At 43.5% G+C, this 23,867-nt stretch overlaps 1 protein-coding gene across 2 annotated transcripts in view; it reads left to right on the forward strand.

Moving 5' to 3' along the window:
- The window catches only part of Nubpl (NUBP iron-sulfur cluster assembly factor, mitochondrial), a 51,492-nt gene that overhangs the window by 20,242 nt on the left and 7,383 nt on the right, over positions 1 to 23,867 (forward strand). Inside the window, exons 6-9 of one of the 2 annotated variants that reach the window (XR_005108469.2) lie at positions 11,624 to 11,714; positions 15,582 to 15,675; positions 16,268 to 16,474; positions 18,219 to 18,399. Coding sequence is in view for 1 of the 2 variants with exons in the window: in XM_037414044.2 (XP_037269941.2) it covers positions 11,624 to 11,714; positions 15,582 to 15,675; positions 16,268 to 16,474 (392 nt within the window). In the remaining variant the exon portion in view is untranslated. The remainder of the gene's footprint in view (positions 1 to 11,623; positions 11,715 to 15,581; positions 15,676 to 16,267; positions 16,475 to 18,218; positions 18,400 to 23,867) is intronic. The other variant, XM_037414044.2, reaches the window with a different exon arrangement.

The following is a 23,867-nucleotide window of genomic DNA, read 5'->3' on the forward strand; positions in this document are numbered from 1 at the left end:
GATCTAACTGCACAGAATTATGCAGTTCTTTCTGCTGATTTCAAATGTTTAATTAGTTTTTCTGTAATTCATCTTATTCCTGAGATAACTTAAGTTCTCCCCTATTTTTTAAGGCCGTCATACAAAAAAAAGTGCTTAATTAAAAGTGATATTTAAAATATCCCAACATAGACTAATGACGATAGATTGAAATAATGCAAGTTTTTGTTTTTAAACCTTTCCTAATTATTTCACAGCAAAATGAACTATCCATTTTCAAAAGCAGTTGAAATCGTGTTAGAATTTTGATGAGTAATTAATTAAAAAGGCTTGTTCTCTAAATTCTGCTCCCATACTTGCACCCTACACACGTACAGGTTTCCATTGCAAAAAGAATTATTATTGTACTTGCCCTAACTGCAGAGATATTGAGGCCTCAATATTGAACAGTTGTAAATTTACATTTTTGAGAAAAATGGAAAAAACTGAAAACACACAGCTTTTTTAAAAAGTGACACTCATGGTGTGCATGTTTTGCAATCCTCATAAAAGTGCTCATAAATTCGTTGCAGAGCTTCTAACACAGTTGCCGGCAAATTATAAAGAGGCCTCGAAGTTGGTTCCCCATTTTTTTGCAGATTCTGCATGTTAACAGCACCAAGAGTCTGGACAGTTAGATTGACATTACAAAAAAAATTACCACTTCCTGGTGTGCGAAAATTTGCAGAGAGATAACGAAATACTTGCAGATACCAAATATGTCAATTTTAAAAAATGATTTTTTTTGTCACTTTTTGGTCCCAAAGAGCCATGTGCCCCCTTAAGTTGGTTAGAGAGATGTCAATTAAGTATAGATGCAGCTGTAGACTTTTTGGTAGCACTTCTTATTGATGCTGCAACAAAGTGTATCCCACAAACTAGACGATCTACCAGGCGACACATCCATTGGTGGAGCAGTGAGTGTCGGAATGCACGTAGAAAGCAAAATAAAGCGTGGAAGCTGTTTCGAGACTCTCCGACAGCGGTGAATCTTACAAATTATAAAAACATAAAGTCTCAAGGCAGGAGGACGCGCCGACAGGCCAGGAGGGAAAGCTGGCACAACTTTATATCAGGCATCAATTCATATACACAGGAGGCTAAAGTCTGGAACATGGTTAGGAGAATAGCAGGAAGACAAGTACATTCACTTCCTCTCGTAAACACACAAGTTGACAGCTTGGAAGATCAAGCAAACTTCCTCGGCGCACACTTTGAACAAGTGTCCAGCTCGTCACACTATAGTGAAGCCTTCCAAAGATACAAAACAAGAATTGAAAAGCAGGAACCAGAACACAAATGTACAAAACACAAAACATACAACCAAGTTTTCAGCTTAGCTGAGCTCCAAACATCACTAAACTCCTGCAATCATTCTGCCCCAGGTTCTGATCATGTGGTGTACGAAGTGTTGAAAAACCTACCAATCGAAGCGCAAAAAACTCTACTTTGCTTGTACAGTGCTATCTGGTTTTCTGGCGCTATCCTTGCTTCCCGGAAAGAGGCTATAATTATTCCCATTTTGAAAGAAGGCAAGAACTCTTCCTAAATTTCAAGTTACAGGCCTATTGCACTTAAAAGCTGCTTGTGCAAACTATTCAAAAAAATGATAAACTACCGACTTGTACATTTCCTTGAAACAAACAATTTGGTCGACCCATTTCAGTGCAGATTTCGAGAGAGTAGGTACACCACCGACCACCTTGTTCGTATCGAGGCACAGATCAGAGACGCTTTCGTCCACAAACAATATTTTCTCTCTCTGTTCCATTTCTCTCTCTGTTCCTCGATATCGAAAAGGCTTACAATACAACATGGCACTTTGGAATATTAAGAGACCTGTCCCACCTCGGCATGCGTGGCAGAATGTTTACCATAATCGAAAGCTACTTGTCAAATCAGACATTCCGTGTCCGAGTGGGCAGTGCTTTCTCCCAAGCATTTGTCCAAGAAACAGGAGTGCCACAAGGTAGTGTACTTAGCTGCACACTTTTTATTATCAAAATGAATTCTTTGCGCTTGTACATCCCTCAAAATATTGTCGCTAGGTGAAAATAACAGAATACAGGACGACGGTGCGACCAGAAAAAACGACGTCTGTATTAACAGAACAAAAGAGCAGCCGCTTCGACTTCTTCCTTGGAGGAACCGTGGGTGCTGTCCACGCTCATCACTTCATCGTCCTCTGTCTTCTTGCCCGGCCTTTAGCCGTGACATTAGCCTCCCATTCAAAAAAGCATCGTCCCGATGCTTTATAATCAAAGCGGTTTGTACTCGTTGGAAACGCATGAGTTCATTCTGAGAAATAAGGCTTCATGCGTACCACGTGCACAACTTCTGGAGCATACCTTCGACGCCTTGAACAGTGCGCAGTATCAGGGACAACCTCATAATTAATGTCACTGAGACGTAGCAGAACTTTATAGGGACCGAAGTACCGTCTTAACAGTTTTTCTGAGAGGCCACGGCGCCGAATAGGTGTCCATATTCAAACTTTCTCTCCTGGCTTGTAGGAGACTGGTCGGTGACGAAGGTTGTACCGTCTTGAATCGTAGTCCTGCTGGCGACTAATACGTAGGCGTGCAAGTTGTCGGGCTTCTTCGGCCAGCTGAGTGATATAATCAGCATCCGTTTCAGCGTCTTCGCACTCGTGCGGCAGCATAGCATCTAGCATAGTAGTGACTTCACGAACATGAAGAAGGCGGAATGGCGTTGTTCTTGTTGTTTCTTGACGAGCCATGTTATAGGCGAACGGGACATACGGCAAGATCTCGTCCCAGTTTTTATGCTCCACATCGGCGTACATGCAGAGCATATCCGCTAGTGTCTTGTTGAGACGCTCCGTAAGACCATCTGCTTGCGGATGATACGCCGTTGTTCGCCGGTGGGATGTGCCACTAAGTCTTAAAACTGTCTGTAATAGTTCGGCTGCGAATGCAGTTCCCCTGTCAGTTATTACCACTGATGGAGCACCATGCCTCAGCACCACATTCTCTACGAAAAATCGGGCTGCTTCACTTGCCGTGCCCCTCTTCAAAGCCTTGGTTTTGGCGTAACGAGTGAGATAGTCGGTGGCTACTATAATCCATCTGCGACCTGCTGATGAGGTTGGAAATGGGCCCAAAAGATCCATTCCGACTTGAGCGAATGGAGTAACAGGCACGTCAATAGGATGGAGGAGGCCTGCTGGTTTGACGGGTGGAACTTTTCTGCGCTGGCAATCAAGGCACGTCCGAACATAGTGTTGAACGGTCGCCGTCAGTCTTGGCCAGTAGTATTTTTGCCTCACTCTGCACAACGTACGCGTCTAACCCAGGTGGCCGGATGTTGGTTCATCGTGGCATGCCTGTAATACTTCGCACCTTAGAGATGTTGGGACGACGAGTAAGTAGTCGTTTCCGTGTGGCGTGAAGTTCATCTTATACAGGACGTCGTTGCGCAAGCAAAATGACGAAAGCCCTCTCGCAAACAGTCTAGGTACAGCTGAAGTGCGACCCTCTAAAAAACGTATTATGGGTTCTAGTTCGGGGTCGTCTCGTTGCAGCTGTGTGACAGTTGCCGTATTTACAACTCCGACAAAGGCTGTATCGTCATCTTCTGCCGTCGCAGGTTCGTATGGCGCACGAGAAAGGCAATCAGCGTCTGAATGTCGCTTCCCCGATCTGTAGACCACCGTCATGTCAAATTCTTGAAGCTTCAGGTTCCAGCGTGCCAAGCGTCCTAAAGGGTCTCTCAAATTCGTCAGTCAGCAGAGGGAGTGATGGTCGCTGACAACATTAAAAGTACGACCATACAGGTATGGGCGGAATTTTATAACCGCCCACACCACAGCAACGCACTCTTTTTCCGTAGTGGAATAATTTTCTTCCGCACGTGAAAGAGTTCTGCTCGCGTAAGCAATTACTCGTTCGGCGCCATCCTGCCACTGCACGAGTACAGCTCCTAAGCCGACATTGCTAGCGTCGGTGTGCACTGTTGTCGGTGCGTCATCATCAAAGTGTGCGAGGATTGGTGGCTTCTGAAGGCGTTGCCGCAGCTCGTCGAATGTTTTCTGCTGCTCTTCATTCCATACGAATGCGACGTCTTCTCTGGTAAGGCGGGCCAACGGCGAGGCAATGCGCGAGATGTTTTCAATGAAGCGTCGGTAGTAAGCACACAGTCCTAAAAACCGTCTGACCGCCTTTTTGTCAGCTGGCGCTGGAAAATTCGTAACGGCAGCTATTTTTTCAGGGTCAGGCCACACCTTCACTACTGACAAGATGCCCCAGGAACAGAAGCTCTTCGAAGCCGAAATGGCATTTTTCCGGCTTAAGTGTTAGTCCGGCGAAACGGATAGCTTGAAATACTGAGTGTAGTCGCCTGACGTGTTCGTCGAATGTGGCAGAAAATACGATGACGTCATCTAAATACACTAAGCACGTCTGCCACTTGAGGCCTGATAGTACAGTGTCCATTAGCCGCTGAAACGTTGCCGGTGCTGAGCACAAGCCAAATGGAAGTACCTTAAATTCAAAAAGGCCATCAGGTGTCACGAAAGCTGTTTTCTCCCAGTCTCTTTCATCGACTTCTATCTGCCAATACTCACTCCTTAGATCCATCGACGAGAAATAACGCGCGTGCCGTAGTCGATCGAGTGAATCGTCGATACGGGGAAGTGGGTAGACGTCTTTTTTTTGTCACCTGATTCAGCTTGCGGTAATCCACGCAGAAACGTAAGGTGCCGTCTTTTTTCTTCACTAATACAACCGGCGAAGCCCAAGGGCTTTTCGACGGCTGAATAACATCGTCTTCAAGCATCTGTCGCTTCTGCTTTTCGATGGCTTCACGTTCTCGCGGAGCTACCCGGTACGGGTTTCGCCTGATGGGTCTGGTCATGTCGTCCGTTATAATTCGATGTTTCGTCAGCGGCGTTTGACGGACCCTGGAAATCGAAGAGAAACAATCTTCAAACTTGTTAATAAGCTGCATGATACTTTGCTTCTGCGCCAGCAGCAAACTTGGGCCAATATCAACAGATAGAGGTGCGGGTGTCAGATCAGTTGAATTATCTTTTTCAAGAGTTAGGCAGTCTGTCATCTCGGCGAGCTCTTCCACGTACGCGACTGTCATGCCCCTCGTTAGAAGTCGGCGTTCAGAGCTGAAGTTCGTAACAAGGACGTGCGTGTGTCCGCATTTTATGCTTACGACGCCTCTTGCGATACATAAACCATGGCTGAATAGCAGTGTTGGAATTTGCTCGGCGATGTTTTCAGAATCGCTCGACCTGTCACATGTCACAGCCACGAGTGCACTCGACCGTGGTAGGATGGTCACGTCTTCGAAGACGCGCAAAGGCTGACGTCGCTGGTCTGTACAGGGCACATCTGAAACTTGGTCTGGGGCTGTCCAAAACGTTACCGATCTTTCAGAAATGTTGATAATGGCACCGTATTCACGCAAGAAGTCCATGCCCAAGATCAGGTCTTTGCAGCACTCCGGTAAAATTACGAAAGTAGCGACAAAATCTGAATTGCCGATATTAATTCGAGCTGTACATTTGCCCGTCGGCGTCACCAATTGACCCCCTGCGGTTCTTATATTTGGGCCCGTCCATATTGTTCTTACTTTCTTTAGGCAGTCGGCGAGTTTAAGGCTGATAATAGAGAAGTCCGCACCAGTATCTACCAGCACTGTTATTGGGCGTCCGTCTATACAAATGTCTAGATTGGCGCTTACGATTTCCGTTGATGTTGGTGACGTCGTATCGTCCTTGGTATCGTGCGTCGTACGATCCGTGGTATCATTCGTCGTATCACGTCGTAGAGAAGATGTTGGGGGTGTGATAGCATCTCTATGGGCGGCAACCTTCCCCCCAAAGGTCGCAGCTGTTAGTTCACCCGACGAGAGCTAGGAGATCTGCCCCGGACCACCTTGGAGTAACTGCGCTGTGGCGGTGAGTTCGGTGCAGGTGAAGGAGAGCGGGGTCAACGATACGGCACTTCGGGTTGCTGTGCTTGCGGGCCTGCACTGCTGTCACGGCGGTTATCAAAATAGGCACGAGGGGAGGTTTGTAGAAAGTTATAATGTCTACGGTCACGGTACGAGCAATTGCGGAAAATATGGCCGGCTTCTCCGCAATGAAAGCAAAGTGGTCGACGGTCGCCCGTGCGCCACAAGTCCGTCTTACAGATGAATGGTCGACTGGCGGGCATACCTTGCGACCAAGATGCAGATGTCGGCGGAGTGTACATCGGCGCCGTTTGCATAGGCACGTTGGACTGTGGATACGGCTGCGGCGGATTGGGAGCTGGGGCCCATGGCTCGTTGTAAGGCCCTTGGCTCACGTCACAATAAGCCAGTGGTGACGAGTTGTACGACACTGGAGTGGATCGACGGACGGCTGATGCGTAGCTTACAGACCGCTGGTCTGAGAGTGACTCGGGCAACGAAAATGCCTGGCGGAGTTCTTGCCGCACAACTTCTGCACCGCAAGCCATGGTATTTTCTTGCGGAGTCACAAGGAGGTTTCGGATCTCCTCCCGAACAACCTCACGAATGAGTTCGCGCAGAGAACACTCACTACCGGCACTCAAAGCAGAGAGGCTGGGAGATGTTTTGTTTGGTTGGTCATGGTATCGCCGCCGTTGCTGCAGTGCTCGCTCGATTGTTGTAGCCTCTTTGACGAATTCCGCTACGCTTGTTGGTGGGTTGCATAGGATACCGGCAAACAGCTCTTCCTTGACGCCCCTCATCAAATGTCGGAGTTTTTTACCTTTAGGCATCTCGGGGTCGGCCCGCTGAAATAGGCGGGCCATGTCTTCCGCAAACATGGCGACGCTCTCGTTTGGTTTCTGTATGCGTACCTCGATGAGCTGCAGAGTGGAATCACGGCGGTCGGTGTTTGCGAATGTCGCGAGAATTCGCTGCCGAAATTCCTCCCACGAAGACAGCATTGACTTGTGGTTCTCGTACCACGTACGAGCGCTGTCTGCCAAAGCAAAGTAGACGCGCGATAGCTTTTGTTCAGTGGACCAGCGGTTGGCTTTGGCGACTCGCTCATACTGGGCTAACCAGTCCTCGACGTCTTCATAAACCTCACCGTGGAAGGTCTCAGGAATTAGAGGCTGATCAACAGTAAGCTGTGAAGGCCCTCCGGTAGCCATTTCTCCCGGTACGGTGTGTTGCTGGAGAAGTTCGAGCGGGATCGCCTCGGGACTAAGGCCTCGCTGTCGGCGACTGTAGCGATGGACAGGAGTATCCTTTGCAGGAATGGATTGCGGTGGTGGACTCGATGTGCTAGGGCGCGGAGGTGTCCAAAGCATCAGTTGGAGAAGTCCAGCACCTCCATCAATGTCGCTAGGTGAAAATAACAGAATACAGGACGACGGTGCGACCAGAAAAAACGAGGTCTGTATTAACAGAACAAAAGAACAGCCGCTTCGACTTCTTCTTCTTCCTCGGAGGAACCGTGGGTGCTGTCCACGCTCATCACTTCATCGTCCTCTGTCTTCTTGCCCGGCCTTTAGCCGTGACATTATGTTTTACTGCACATATGTTGATGACGTGCAGCTTTGTTTTAAGTCTTGTAATCTGGCCATGTGTGAGCGGCAGGTTCAGCTTGGTTTCAACAAAGTCTCCAATTGGGCAGAAGAAAACGGGTTCCGACTGAATGCACAAAAAAGCAAGTGCGTTTTGTTCTCCCGGAAGAGAGGCATCCATTCCGAACCCGATATTCAACTACATGGGCAACGTCTTTCTGTTAATACTAAACACAAATTCTTAGGCCTAATATTGGACACCAAGCTAACCTTCATACCACACATCAAGTATCTAAAAAACAAGTGCATAAAAGCCTTGAAATTTCTAAAAGTGTTGTCCTGCACTACGTGGGGAAGTGACAAGAAGTGTCTGATCAATTTGTATACTATCCTCATACGTACTCGCCTAGATTATGGGGCAATAGCATATCAGTCTCCGACGCCTACTGCCGTTAAGTTGCTTGACCCTGTTCATCACCTAGGCATCCGCCTCTCTACGGGTGCTTTTCGCACTAGCCTCCTGGAGAGCCTTTACATGGAATCAAACGAATGGTCGCTCCACCTACAGAGATGTTGCATGTTTTAAATGTTATCGTAAAGTGAACGCAGACAAGGAACATCCTTCACATTCTACAAATTATGACATGTCAAGCCTTGCTGTATTGAGAAACGACCTTCTATCAGACAGCCGTACTCACTCCGTGTGAGGGGCCTATCGAAGGGAACCAGTGTGCCACTTTAACACCGTTTGATGGCTCCCACAGTAGGCCTGCCATCGTGGCAGTGACAGACAATAGATTGCGATGTGTCTTTCTTGGAGGTTACGAAGCACGCACCAATTGCACATATTCAGATATACTTCCTAGAACTACAACAGAAATACACGTCCCGAGTTCTTTACGGATGCCTCAAAGACCAACACTTTTGTCTCGAACGCAGCCGTTGGCCCATCCTTTTCGGAAGCCGGCGTTCTGCATCCTGATACAAGCATTTTCACCAGCGAAGCTTATGCAATACTTGCGGCTGTTAAACACATTAAACATGCGATACTTGCGGCTGTTAAACACATTAAACAAATAAAACTACAGAAGGCAATAATATACACAGATTTTTCAAGCGTAGTAAAAGCTCCGAAAACTTTTAAAAAGCACAAAAACACTGTTCTTGTCTCGCTTTATTCGCTCTTATGCACAGTCTACTCATCCAAGCAGCATGTTGTAGTTTGCTGGGTGCCAGGACACCACGAAATACAAGGCAACGTTCTGGTGGAACAGCTAGCTGGATCCGACAAGAACCGCTACCAATACATCGATACCAATTCCTGCACCCAACTTGAAACCTTTTCTAAAACGAAAGCTCAGGGGTTATTGGCTGAGCACATGGGACACAAACACAGGTGATAAATTGCATGTCATCAAGCTCCAACTTAGTCATTGGCCGCCAGTATCAAAATCACGCCACACAGAATACTTACAAGGTTAAAAGAACAGGACATACGTACTCCACACATTCATTTCTTTTGTCTGGTAGTGACCCACTTTTGTGTGATAGATGTGGAGAAGCATTCACCGTACTTCACATTTTAGTCCAGTGTAAACAATTAGACACGCTGAAAAGACAACACTTTCCTTTACCCTACCGACAACAGATACCACTTCATCCAGCAATGTTCGCCGGTAGGGAACCACTTTTCACACATAAATTGTTGTTGGCTTTCTTGAAAGAACTCCGTACCTTTCATGTGAAATATTCGGGCATTCCATAGCACGACCTCTCCAGAGAGGTCTCTACTGCGGTAGCTACACTCAACAAAGCACTTGCCTCACGCCCTTGAACGCAAGGGTGTGAACGATTGAGGCACTTGTACTAATTCCATACATGTCCTCCATGGTTTTTATTATTACAAACTTTCGTCATCCATTGACACTACACACATTTCACGACACATCATGATTTTATTACTTCTATGTTTTTACCCGCCTTAGCGCAAGAAATTTTAAGACCCTTATACAGCCACTAATCACAATCATTGTCCACATCTCTAGTCCAATGAACTGGTGCTCTTTGGCCATCAAATGGCCCTTGCGCCAAAAAACACCAAATATCATCATCAGCGAGTGTGACAGAGGCAGGAGATCAGCCATATGTCGACCAGGAAATATTTCCAGGGTCTGAAAATGTGAAAATATGAGCTTTTTGATTAGCTGAACATACTCTATGTGAATAGAGCTTGACTAGGTAACGACCCCGAATACGTATTCACGCGATTGAGGCGTATGTAAAAGTGCAGGAGATTAAATTTTCTATTCGATGAAGAGGACTCCACTTTTCCTGCAGTCCTCCTTGGGGTACGCAAGTTGATATTCTGCACTCGTGAATATTTGGTCGACATGCGATTCGAGTAAAGGTGTTTTTTTTTTTCTTTCCGACGGAATGTGAAAGTCGTCGTAAGATGCTGGGTTGGCGTAAAACTGCGTCGTATAACCAAGGTTTTTAGGGGTGAAGCTCCTTATAGCGGCACCCGTTCATCCCTCGTAGTCGTAGTAGTAGTCATAGTGTGTAACTAGTCTTAGATTTTGACCTCCAAGGTGGTGCCGGTGAGAGATTTCTTCTGTGCGTTGTTGAACAATAAAAAATTCGCAGCGTGCATGTAAGTAAAAGCCGAATTCTCCTGTCTCTCATTCCCCTTTAGCAGCCATTGGCATCTACATTGAGCCCTATCTGACAAGAAAGGGTTGCTACGTTATACTCGCTGGGCATAACCTCCTTGGTTTTAGAAAGGTTTAGCAAGCGTTGGGCCGCAGTGCCTTGAATACAGTGAACTAATATATACCATGACCTCGAGGTGGTTAAAGCTGGGAAGTAGACACGAAGCGCAAGCCGTAAGAAAGTGTGCGTGTGCCACCTCTCGTTTAGTCCTTGGAATGTCCGCTGGATGGCGGTGCATATGCGGAATATACGATGAAAAGATGCGAGATGGTGGTACTTGGAGTGTTGAATAGATGGACGAACGGACACACAGACAGATGCATGGACGGACTTACGGATGGCTGCACCGACGGATGGACGCATGGACGAACGTAGGGGCGGATGCATGGATGAACGCACAGATGGACGTGCGGATGCACGAACAGACGCACGCATGGACGGGCGAATATACGCACGGACGGTCACACAGACGGACACATGGACGGACAGAAGCAAGAACGAAGGGACGGACGGATTCTTCGCCCCATTCTCCATCATTCACTTCGTGGATATGCTGCCATTATTTTAATACATTGTTTCTATGAGGATTTTGCCCGCACCAAACCGATTCATCGTAAAATGCAGGTTGTGACAAAACTGGGGGACGTATAATCTAAGTTTCACTGTATACAAGAAATTGCTGTTCTAGCTGTTGGGTAAAACATTTATAATGATAACAATATGCATTAGGTAACTACATAAAGTTCATTGCTTTGTTGGCCGTATACAATGGTAACTTTATACATTGCAGTAAAACATTTGCTTAATAATTAAAGCATGATGTCACATCCATCCAAGCAAATGGAAACAGGTGTTCCTTGATAACCACAGTCCTCGCTCTTGTAATGCTGGCATAATTAATAGTGCAAGCTGAGGTAAGTGAATGCTTTGGGACTTTAACACTGTATTCTAAGGTGACAGTTTTAAAGATGACAGAGGTGTCTTGCGTGGGTTGCTCTTACATGTGTAATCTTCTCACTTGTCACCTGGAGCATGCTAAACGCATGCAGCCAGTTTCCTATCTTAACTGCAACATTAGACATATTGGAAGATATGTTGCAAGCAGAAAATCCTCCTTGTCTCACCGTCGCACAATTTTCCTTGCACCCACAGTGCATTGTGTGGTGTGTGATAGAATCTTATTGCACTTACATATCACATTGAGCATTACAGCATCGTTGAATGTTCAGCTGGAGAGGCTATAGAATGCTATTGCAATGAAATTGAGGAAATTTCGATGGTGTTAATGAAAATATATTCTGCATGGAAAAGGAGGGGATTAAAAGCTTTCAATGCATTAATGTATGTGTTTAACTATGAAATTTTGCTCTCTGCCACAGCATGTCCATGGGGTTTTTGGTCGACGACAAGGTGCCCATTGTGTGGCGAGGCCTTATGGTCATGTCTGCCATTGAGAAACTGCTTCGGCAGGTATGTTTTCAAGTTTTCAGATTTTTTGAGGTTTAGTATATTAAACACACTCAACTTCTTATGGCAACCTGTAGCTGTGTAGTGTTTGGGGGCGTCTTTTCTTGTATCCAGCATTCAACATTGTGTTACATGACATCACTGTACTCGCATTTACCCTTACTTATATGTGAGAGACATCATTTTCTGTCTAAGGGAGATAGTCCATTGAAACCCTGCCAAGAGATCACCTCTAATTTACAGGAAAAGCGTCCCCACAACCAGGCGCCTGGTTGTCAACGGTCTGCATGAACATCTTGGAGACTTGTCATTGACCATATTCTATGGCACCACTACTTTCAATTTCACATCTCCATGCATATAGAACATGCTCAGTGTAGCAAGTAGATTGTAGGTATGTTGTAGGCTCATAACATGGCTTGAAGATTATTGTTCTCATCTATTTAAGTTGAGGAGGAGAGGGTTTTAGACACTCAACAAAAGTCGCATAGCCTTCGACAAATATGTTTTTACATTGTTACAACTTAAACGCTCCCTTCTCATCAGTCAAGTTACATAATCACCTCAGCTTTACCCGTATCTTTGGTAACACCAACGCGTTTAACACATCAGCACTACCGCAAGCCATCTGTATGTGGAATGGTTTTCCTGATGATATCGCCTCTGATAGTAACCCTAACCCGTTTCGACACAAACTTGAGATACATTTTTTCGATACAGCGTTCTAAGTTTTCTCTTTCGTCGTTTAACTTTCCGGCTATTTTATATTGTAAACTACTGTGCGTTCTTTTGATTAACGTGATGTAATCGGCTCTTTGTGAACTGTTGAATTAGGATGACTGAATTCATTGTTAATTATTTTTGTATGAGCTATTTTGTTATTATTAATGTGCAATGTAGCATTGTTCTTTATGAGTTTACTTCTAATTTGTTCATGAGCCCCCTTTACTCAATGCCTTCGGGCCTGTTAGGTATTTTTCAATAAATAAATATTAAAATTATGGTGTGGGCTCTCGTTTTTCTATATAGTTTTCAGTTGGAAAGTATCAGATATTCCTCTTGTGTAGAATGTAAATTGCGGTTTGGTAAAAATGTAATGGATTATAATTACTGAATGCTTCCTGGCAAAGGTCTCTGATAAATTATTAAGAAGTGATTGAATACCTTTCTTTTGCTTTGATGTACCAGACATTCTTTTGTCTACACACAGCAAATAATTTATAACATGACCTTGCCTTAAATGGAATGGCTCACACTTGAAATAGTCCCATGATTTGCAGTGCTATATATTATACCAGGAACCTTGTGACCAAGACAAGGGTTTTTTTTACAACTATTACGCCACTAGCACAAATTCTAAGGTGTGCATAAATTCGAACCATATGCATGCTGCATTTTTCAAAGAAAATAAAAGTGACAGAAGTGCACTTGGAGTTATGTTGTGCATGGTCGAGGTTTCTTATAAAATATGCAGGTGCACTTTCATAATATCAGGGGTAGCGTCTAGGCGGTAAAGAGTTTTATGTATTTAGTCTGTGTGTCCTGACCTTTCATGATGCAACAAACCTTTCGCTAATGTGGTGAATGCTGGGGCACATGTAACAGACTTAGTAAAAGAAAAATTACACAGTTTACATCGCCAGTGGAAGCCTCCATCACGTAGCATTGCCTCAGTGAAATTAATCACAGGTACTCAAGCTGCCCATGATAGAATGTAACAATTCAGTGCATTACAAGATGAAAGAAAGTGCAGCAAGAGCATTTCAGTCAGATTCATGCAAAAAAGAAAAAGAAAAAAAAAAACTTGACGTTATTCTTGAGAATGATGCAAGTTTTCATTTTGCCTGGCTGTGCTCTGTTGAAGGCTCTTGCTGCCTTGCACTGCAGTGCCGACTGTCAGGCAGTAAAACGGGTACAGGGCGGCCATGGCTACATCAAATGGTCATTCTCAGAGGCGGGTAGCTTGAATTGTGCTAATAGTATGTGTACCACTAGAACATATTTTTCTTTTAATCTGAGCATTTTTGTGGCACGAAACAAGTTTCTAGAACAATTATTGAGAGGTTTCTAGCAATCCAAGTGGACTTGATATATATATTCTTAGTGTCCCTTTAAAGTTGAGAAAATAAAAAATATACAGTGCTCAGCTGTACATTTTGATATGTGAACATTGATTAGGCTGCTGTGTTCCATGGTTCTTGGCATCTCCTGTGATAAGCTTACTTTCTGAATAAAATGAATGGTTAAATGTAATTGATTGTAGACAGAAGTGACTCAATTAGAGTGACCATTACCAAATAAAGATTGCAAGTAATCAATAGCAGAGATATCATAACCATGATGGCATACACATCTAATGGCATTACACTCAAACCTTGATGTAACGAAATATCAGTTATAACGAAGTAAATGAAAAATAGTCTAGCAATAGGCATAATGTTAGGAATAAACCTTTACAACGAATTTTCGGATTTAACAAACCTAATTTTGTGTAAGATGCAATTTATTTAATGAGGTTTGAGTGTACTTGCTTTTGTAGCAATGAAAGATATGGTGCAACATCCACTACGTCACTGTGTTGAATAGATTGTGTGTGTCCTTTTTTATGATGGTATAAAAACTCATCTCTTTAGTGGGTGAGACCATAGAGTTTCCTAAAATTAACTGGAGAGAACTCTGGCACTGTGATGGTTCAGCGACCATGGGAGTGATGGGCAGCACACGAATTTGCCTAGTATTCATACTTGTGAGAGGGGAATCGCATTTGTGGCTTCAATTATTGCTGTGTTTTAATTTTATTTCAAAGGAAAGAACAGACCCTTTTGAACTTTGTAACCCAATTTGAAATGGTAAGCTTAAAAGAATAAGGTGGTGAAGCGTAACTGCTGAACATTGCTGATTTTTGTTACAGCTCCAAGCCACACAAACACACACACAGCCAGAAGTACGAAGATTATTCAAATTCGTGTATTAACCATTATTTCAATGATCGCTGAAGCGCGGTGTGTAGCAGCTCCCATAGACACTAGTGTCAGAGTTCCCTCTAGTGTATATTTAGGAAACTCTATGGGTGAGACTAGTATTCTTCATTATTTAGTACAGTGATTTATGGCATTAGGTGCAATATGGACTCTTTCATTGATCTGAGAAAATCAAGGGGACTGCACAAACTGTGCAAAAGGATACTCATAAAAAGTGTGGAATTGGCAGCCTTGATAAAAAAGAATGCTGCTGCTTTTGCAAAAAGTTACTGTTTCGTTATATCTGCATGTTTTGCTGCATAGGGACAAGTTACAGTGCCTAATGTAGACATTAAAAAAGAAAAGTGGAGGCCTCCTTTGTGAGGAGGGAGGGCTTTCTCACATACTGATTAATATTGCAAATTCCAAAGTGATCAAATACTTACTGAGAACCCCTATCAACAATGTATATCTACTGATGAGTTTTCTCTTTCTGTTTTGTGTGTATTTGTTCTAGTGTCATTGATGCCAAGTATATGGTGAACTCTTCTCGAACATTGATATGCTGCCTCCTTTCATTTCTAGTTGTAATTACATGCTGTGCATAATAAGGTGCCATTAACATGTCATTGTCAAGCTGTAATTCATTTGTCTAAAGGAATGAGGTAGGGGGGGGCAGACTAAGGAGCGGTTGATTATGGGTGGTATGATGCCTTCAAGGGCTCAGGCTTCCAGGTTAGGTTACCTTGTCAACATTGCATTGGCAGATTATGTGAACATATAATGGGGCAACACTAATTGTTTTGATATCATATATATCTTTATTGGCATTTCTCTACGATCAGCATGCTTTGGAACACAAATTAAAGTCTTCTGTCTGTAGTGTTGATTGCCTAATAATATATTTCAGGTAGCTTGGGGGCCACTAGACTATCTTGTTGTTGATATGCCACCAGGAACAGGAGACACGCAGCTTTCCATCTCCCAGAACATTCCAGTGTCAGGTGATGCTTTTGGATCTCCTCACTTTGTTTTTCATTGCTAGTACTGATAATAGATGAAAACTAGAGAAGATAGATGAAAACTTTTTTTTTAGTTTGAATTTTGTGATCTGAAATAAATATGCACAGTCAGCTGAATAGGGGTGCATCAATAGATTTTGCAACAAATTTTAGGCACAAACATTTAGTACGTCGTGCTAATCTTAATGACCATATGTTTCCTATCGAGTGGATTTTAAAATGTTTAAATGTTTTGAAAACGCTGTAACACATAGTATACTTTATACTCATGTACAATTAGCACATATTTCAATTACAGTAGATGGCTATGTTGAGGCGTGGGCTTTAGTTTATGTGTATGCTACAACTTGGGTAGGTGTGATGTAGCCTAATTTTCTTCAGTCGTTAAGTTGACTTTGCTTAGCATCAATGTATCTGCTAGTATGAAAGCTCTAAATTGTGTGTAAAATCTTTAGTGTCAAATTGAAGATATCAAACAGAAAAGCTCAAACACTTGTCATAGCATTGGGTCAGCAAACTTGTTATTAGTGTCAAGATCGAAAGCACTTATTTTTTTATTTCTTCACCAATGCAGGGGTGGTTGTAGTGACAACACCTCAAGAAATTGCACTTATTGATGCACGCAAGGGGGCTGAGATGTTTCGCAAGGTCAGTGTGCCTATACTTGGGCTGGTGCAGAATATGAGTCGGCTTGCCTGCCCAAGCTGTGGCCATGAGTCTCACATATTTGGCAAAGATGGTGCCTCCGAACTTGCCAGGGAGATGGCGCTTGATATTTTGGGTATGTTGTTTGTTTACTTGGCATGCCTTTACCCCGCTTTGCATGGTTAGGAGAACTACTTTTGAGAGGCAGCTACCTCCTAGAGTAGGAGTCTCAAATACACGACATGCAGCCTGTTGACTTTTCAGTGGTGGCCCGGCCTGCTCATGACTGTCTTCATCAATATTTTTCTCCATTTTCGTAATAAGTATATCCATGGACTACACAGGTCTAACCAGTAGTTTCAATATTTATTGTTTTTGTGTGTGAGACACCCTCTAAATTCACCATGCTTTGAAATGTAACCATGGAACAAGAACTAAATTTCAGTATCAGCACCCAGATTTTATTCTGAAGATTGATGTTCTGTCATGTTAATTCTGATGTCAAGTCCCCTTCTGCATTGACCCATATATAAAATATGGGACGTGCCTTTTTACAAATGGCAACGTTAGCTGACATTTTGTTCATACTCCCACAGTGCAGCTTCACAATCAATGCACAATTTCTTTTTGTAGTGCTGTGCTTTGCAATTACTGAAATACCAGGAATATGCAGATCTAAGTTTTCCTTATACCTATCTTTATGTTGGAAGTTTGAATTGGTCTTGTTAGTGTTTCGTGCAACAAAACACCGCACTTTAAACTGTAGCATAGCCAGGGGGCTATGCCAGAGTTTAAAGTGTGGTGTGTCCCCCCCCTCAAATTAAAAATTTTTCATATGTATATAACACACACACCACACGCACACCCGCACACACATGTGAAAGGCAGTTGAACCCCCCTCCCCCACCCCACCTCTAAAAAAAGTTTCTGGCTATGCCTCTGACTACTGTACTCACGGATTCAAATAGGACAATTTAGGGCTAACTATTGAACATGTTTTCCTTTCTACGAGGGTGGTCTGAAAAGTTCTCAGCCTCAATAAGAATCACACGAGCTAGAACTTGCAGTGCTCATGTGCACGTTCATACAAGTTTCTGCAAGTCTCGGGTGAAATGACATCTAGTGCCGACTAGCAGTTTGGCTTTGCTGTTTGGCTTTCACAGTTGATCACGGTGGGTGTAGTGTGAAACATCGTAAGGCATGGAGAAGCTTGAGTACCGTGCGATGATAAAGTTCTTTGTAAAAGAAGGTTTATCTCTGAATGAAATTCACCAAAGGTTTGTTAAAGTTTACAAGAAACATTCACCTTCATACTGCACAGTCAAGAAATGGGCTGCTGAGTTTACGAGTGGAGGGACAGCATTGAAGATGACCCGCACGAAAGGTGCTTCAAAAGTGTAACAATTCCTGAATTGATTGATTGTGTGCATGATATGGCTTTGGAAGACAAGAGTGTGAAGTTGCATGAAATCGCCAAGGATTTCGGCATCTCAGCAGAACATGTAGATCACATTTGGCACAACGAACTACACATGAAGAAGCTCTGCGCAAGATGGGTGCTACGCATCCTTACTCCTGAGCTATAATGTAACCGCATGACGATGTTACGGAGCTGTATAATAAAAATCGAGTAGACTCTTTGAGTAGGTTTATAACAATGAATGAAACTTGGATTCTACATTACACACCGCAATCGAAACATCAAAGCAGTGGACTAAAGCAGGGTCCTCTGCGCTGAAAAAAGCTAAGTCAGTTTCCTCCACAGAAAAGGTGATGGCCTCTGTTTTTTGGGACGCTTGTGGATTATCTTGAAAAGAATAAAACCATAACTGGGGAGTATGATTCTCACCTTTTAACTCAATTGCATCTGAAAATTTCAGAGAAAAGATCACGTTTGAAGAAGAAAACCATCTTTCATCAAGACACTGCATCGGTGCACAAAGGGCATCCTCCAATCACAAAATTGTACGACTTGAAGTACGAATTGTTGAAGCAACCACCCTAGCGTCGTGACTTGGCCCCGTCGGTCTACCACCTGTTCCCGAAACTCAAAATCTTATGGTGGGCAACGTTTTCATCAAATGAAGAAGCAATTGCGGCTGTGCATAAGTACTTTTCATAACTTCCACTAAGTCGTTTTAAGGACAGAATCCTGGCTCTAGGAACATTGCTGAACCAAGTGTATAGAGTCAGAAGAGACCATGTTTAAAAATAAAAATAATTTTTAAGTTCCAAAATGCTTTTTTTACATCAGACCGAGAACTTCACAGACCACCCACATACTGTCTTCAGTTTGGGTCATATTCACGTGATTGTGACCCGGAACGAGTAAATAGGGGCCAGCATTCTCTTTGGAGATCAGATTGTTGTGACATCACATGGTTATCTCACGCAATTTTGTATACAAGTTGTTCTATTGAAAAATTTGATGTTGCGTTTGAATCCATGAGTGCTTTACATGCCTACATATGTACTTCCATTTTTTTCCAAATCACTTTTTCTAATGTTGATTATGTTCAACAGTTGGTAAGACATGCACCGGGCAGCAGTTTAAAAAATGCCAGTACTATTATCAGTCATTGTTCAAATATATGAGGTGCCTTTGATGTGCTCGTCAAATGCCATGTGGGGTAAGTGTACTGGGAATATGCTTTGGCCACAATCGGCCATTACTGTTGACAACAGCGCCATTGCATATTCTGCCTGTGTCAGCTACGGAATCAGGTCTCAAGCTGCTGTTATAGCCATATGCCTATTTGCAATTCAGAAACGAACGGACAACAAAAATTAACTATTAATCTGATGATACTACAGTAACAATATCTTTTAACGACAAAGCAGCTGTTCAAAAATTCTGGAAATGGCGGCAATTTTTTTTCTTGAGACTGTTTGCCACAGAAAGAATTAATATGTCAGTTTGAAATTCAGTTTTCCTTTTTTTTTTTTGCACCAAAAATTAGCAACTTATAGTTGGTTTTATCCAGGAATGTCCAAATATAAGTCTTAAAAGTGGCATTCATGGATAGGCACCCTGATGAGGTTTAGGTTGCCTATTCTCTACTATTTGCACATGTATATTTATGAAAGGATCACAAAGCAGTTGGGCTTGGTTTCACTTTATGTTGAACTGTAAAATTCTGCATTTGGTATCCTGGCAGCTATTCAAGTGTCAGCAGCAAATTTAGTTTTTACTTTCCATCTTTTTTTTTACAGCGAAATCTGTTATCAGAATACAACAAGGGCCTTTTTTGGTGCCGCAGTTTTCCGCTGCTGCCGCTGTCGCCAGTGTCCGTAACCACTATCGCTCGCAATAAGAAGAAAAAACGAATAATAAAAAATACCCAGGATGCACTGGGACTCGTACATGGGTCCTCTCCCTGGCAACCCAGTATTGTAGAGTCAAATGTCATTTTAATTCGAACTTCTGGTTAATTCAAACTCACACTGAGGTCCCGCCAAAGCTATGTGTATTCCAATGGGCGAAAACGTCCTGTAATTCGAACATGCAAGCACTTGCGACGGTTAATTCGAACATCATCATCATCATGAGCCTGACTACGTCCACTGCAGGACAAAGGCCTCTCCCATGTTCCGCCAGTTAACCCGGTCCTGTGCTTGCTGCTGCCAATTTATACCCGCAAACTTCTTAATCTCATCTGCCCACGTAACCTTCTGTCTCCCCCTAACCCGCTTCCCTTCTCTGGCAATCCAGTTAGTTACCCTTAATGACCAGCGGTTATCCTGTCTACGCGCTACATGCCCGGCCCATGTCCATTTCCTCTTCTTTATTTCAACTATGATATCCTTAACCCCCGTTTGTCCGCTAATCCACTCTGCTCTCTTCTTGTCTCTTAAGGTTACACCTACCATTTTTCTTTCCATTGCTCGCTGCGTCATCCTCAATTTAAGCTGAACCCTCTTTGTAAGTCTCCAGGTTTCTGCTCCGTAGCTAAGTACCGGCAAGATACAGCTGTTATATACCTTCCTCTTGAGGGATAGTGGCAATCTACCTGTCATAATTTGAGAGTGCTTGCCGAATGTGCTCCACCCCATTCTTATTCTTCTAGTTACTTCAATCTCGTGGTTAGGCTCTGCGGTTATTACCTGCCCTAAGTAGACATAGTCTTTTACAACTTCAAGTGCACTATTACCTATCTCGAAGCGCTGCTCCTTTCAGGGGTTGTTGTACATTACTTTCGTTTTCTGCAGATTAATTTTAAGACCCACCTTTCTGCTCTCTTTGTCTAACTCTGTAATCATTAGTTGCAATTCGTCCTCTGAGTTACTCAGCAATGCAATGTCATCGGCGAAGCGCAGGTTACTAAGGTATTCTCCATTAACTCTTATCCCTAACTGTTCCCATTCTAGGCTTCTGAAAACCTCCTGTAAGCACGCGGTAAATAGCATTGGGGAGATTGTGTCCCCCTGCCTTACACCCTTCTTGATTGGTATTCTGTTGCTTTCTTTATGAAGCACTATGGTAGCAGTTGATCCTCTGTAGATTTTTTCCAGAATGTTTATATATACTTCATCTAAGCCCTGATTCCGCAGTGTCTGCATGACGGCTGACATTTCTACTGAATCAAACGCCTTCTCGTAATCTATGAAGGCTATGTATAGTGGTTGGTTATACTCTGAGCATTTCTCTATTACCTGATTGATAGTATGAATGTGGTCAATTGTTGAGTAGCCTGTTCGAAATCCTGCTTGTTCCTTTGGTTGATTGAATTCTAATGTTTTCTTTACTCTGTTAGCAATTACCTTTGTAAATAGCTTGTATACTACAGAGAGCAAGCTGATCGGCCTGTAATTCTTCAAGTCCTTGTCATCTCCTTTCTTATGTATTAAGATGATGTTAGCGTTCTTCCAAGACTCTGGTACCCTTCCCGTCAGGAGACACCTCGTAAACAGGGTGACTAGTTTTTCTAACACAATCTGTCCTCCATCTTTCAGCAGATCTGATGTTACCTGATCCTCACCAGCAGTTTTGCCTCTTTGCATGCTCTCTAAAGCTTTTCTGACTTCTTCTATCATTACTGGTGGAGTGTCATCTGGGTTACTGCTAGTTCTTATAGTATTAAGGTCGTGGTTGTCTCGGCTACTGTACAGATCTCTGTAAAACTCCTCCGCTATTTTAACTATCCTATCCATATTGGTAGTTATTTTGCCTTCTTTGTCCCTTAGTGCATACATCCGACTTTTGCCTATCCCAAGTTTCCTCTTCACTGCTTTGATGCTTCGTCCGTTTTTCAGAGCGTGTTCAATTCTCTCTATGTTATACCTTCTTACATCGCATACTTTACGTCTATTAATCAACTTCGAAAGCTCTGCCAGTTCTATTTTGTCTGGTGTACTTGACACTTTCATGTTTTGACGCTTCTTAATTAGGTTCTTCGTTTCCTGGGAAAGCTTGCCAGTGTCCTGTCTAACTACCCTGCCTCCAACTTCCACTGCACACTCCGTAATGATACTCGTCAGATTATCATAAATTTATCTACGCTAAGGTTGGTTTCCTCACTAAGAGCCGAGTACCTGTTCTGCAGCGACACTCTGAATTCCTGTAGTTTCCCCCTCAGTGCTAGCTCATTGATTGGCTTCTTGCGTATCAGTTTCTGTCGTTCCTTCTTCAAGTCTAGGCGAATTCGAGACCGTACCATTGTATGGTCACTGCATCGTACCTTGCCAACCACTTCCACATCCTGCACGATTCCTGGGTGTGCAGTCATTATAAAGTCTATTTCGTTCTTATTTTCGCCATTAGGGCTCCTCCATGTCCACTTGCGGTTTTCTCGTTTTCGGTAGAAGGTATTGAAAATCCGCAAATTATTGTGTTCTGCGAATTCTACTAATAGCTCTCCTCTGGCGTTTCTAGTGCCGATGCCATAATCTCCTACTGCCTGGTCTCCAGCCTGCTTCTTTCCTACCTTTGCATTAAAGTCACCCATCACTATAGTATACTGTGTTTTTACCTTACTCATTGCCGATTCCACGTCTTCATAGAAGCTTTCAACTGAAGCGTCATCATGGCTGGATGTATGCGCGTAAGCCTGTACTACCTTCATCTTGTATCTTTTATTCAGTTTAATTACAATACCTACCACCCTTTTATTAATGCTATAGTAGTCCTCTATGTTGCCAGCTATGTTTCTGTGAATTAGGAACCCCACTCCCAGTTCTCTTCTGTCTGCCAAGCCCCGATAGCAAAGAACGTGCCCATTCTGTAGCACAGTATAGGCCTCATCTGTCCTCCTAACCTCACTGAGCCCTATTATATCCCATTTAACACCCTCTAGCTCCTCGAATAGTACAGCTAGACTTCAAACATACCGCGCTCCAAAAATGCTCTCAGAACCACGCCCAATCCCGCCGCGGCATCTGCGACACCTCAACGCTGCACGTGAAGGAAGAGAAAAGGAAAGAAAAGGCTGCAGTGTAATGCTTGCTCTCTCTCAAATGCCGATCTGCGACGCGCCTGTGCCACGCTTCCCTCTTTTCTGTTCCTGCCATCTAAATACCCTTCTCCTTTCAACGCCGTGCACGAAGAGAGAGAGAGGAAAAAAAGAAAGCTATCGCGGAGGGTTGGCTCTCCCTCATGCATCGCTGCCACGCTTCCCCCTTTCTCGTCCTTGCCACATAAACTTTTCTCATTCCAATGACGCGCGCGAAGAGAGCAAAAAAAAAAAAAAAAGTTGCCGTGGAGTGTTGGTTCTCTCTCAAATGCCGATCTGCTTTTTTCCGCGTGGAGATGCTCCTCCTTTCTCATTACGGCCCCACTACGGCTGCATTGGGGAGAGTTGTCGCCTTTGGCGAGTGTCACCGCTGGACATTGCGGTGCGCAATTTCTTTTGCCAGGAGAATGCTGAAGCAGAATCAGAAATTCTTTGCAAGCTGCGTGCGAAATTGACTCGCTGCAAGGGAAACGTGTGCAGACGTGCATCACCAATTACTTCATATAATCACGGATGTCCTGTGATTTGTAAATAAATGTAAGTTTTCTGAAACTTCCCCCTCGTGTGTTAGCTCAATGCACATGCCCCGCTGCATAGTGAGCCCTCCATTCATTTAGCTTTCAATAATTCAAACTTCCTTTAATTCGAACAAATTTTCAGGCCCCTTCGAGTTCGAATTACTGAGATTCGACTGTACCAAAAAGCCACGCTGGTGCTAAAAACTTTGTTGCAAAAATATCTTACACACGTTATTTTGGGCAGAAACCACATTATTATGTGTAATTAAGCTTGGCAAAAGAGTAAAATAGCAACCACGTGTCACACAGTGCGAATTCTGTAACCAAGTGTCAAACAATAGCTATTGCATAACGAGTGGGATGTTCGACGCTTCCCCATTACAAAGGACTCAGCCGAAATCCTTCATTTTCAGTAGCCACCGATGGCCACTGCATTAACAAAGTGCTCTTAATGCCTTGAAACATTGTAGTGGGTACCTTGCTTCTCCAAAGATGAATAATGGCGTGCGGTGCTTCTCACCTTGAGGGAAATTATTGTTTATGGCATAGTGGGTACCTTGCA

Source organism: Rhipicephalus microplus, chromosome X (assembly GCF_043290135.1).
Source record: "Rhipicephalus microplus isolate Deutch F79 chromosome X, USDA_Rmic, whole genome shotgun sequence".
Lineage (NCBI taxonomy): Eukaryota > Metazoa > Arthropoda > Arachnida > Ixodida > Ixodidae > Rhipicephalus > Rhipicephalus microplus.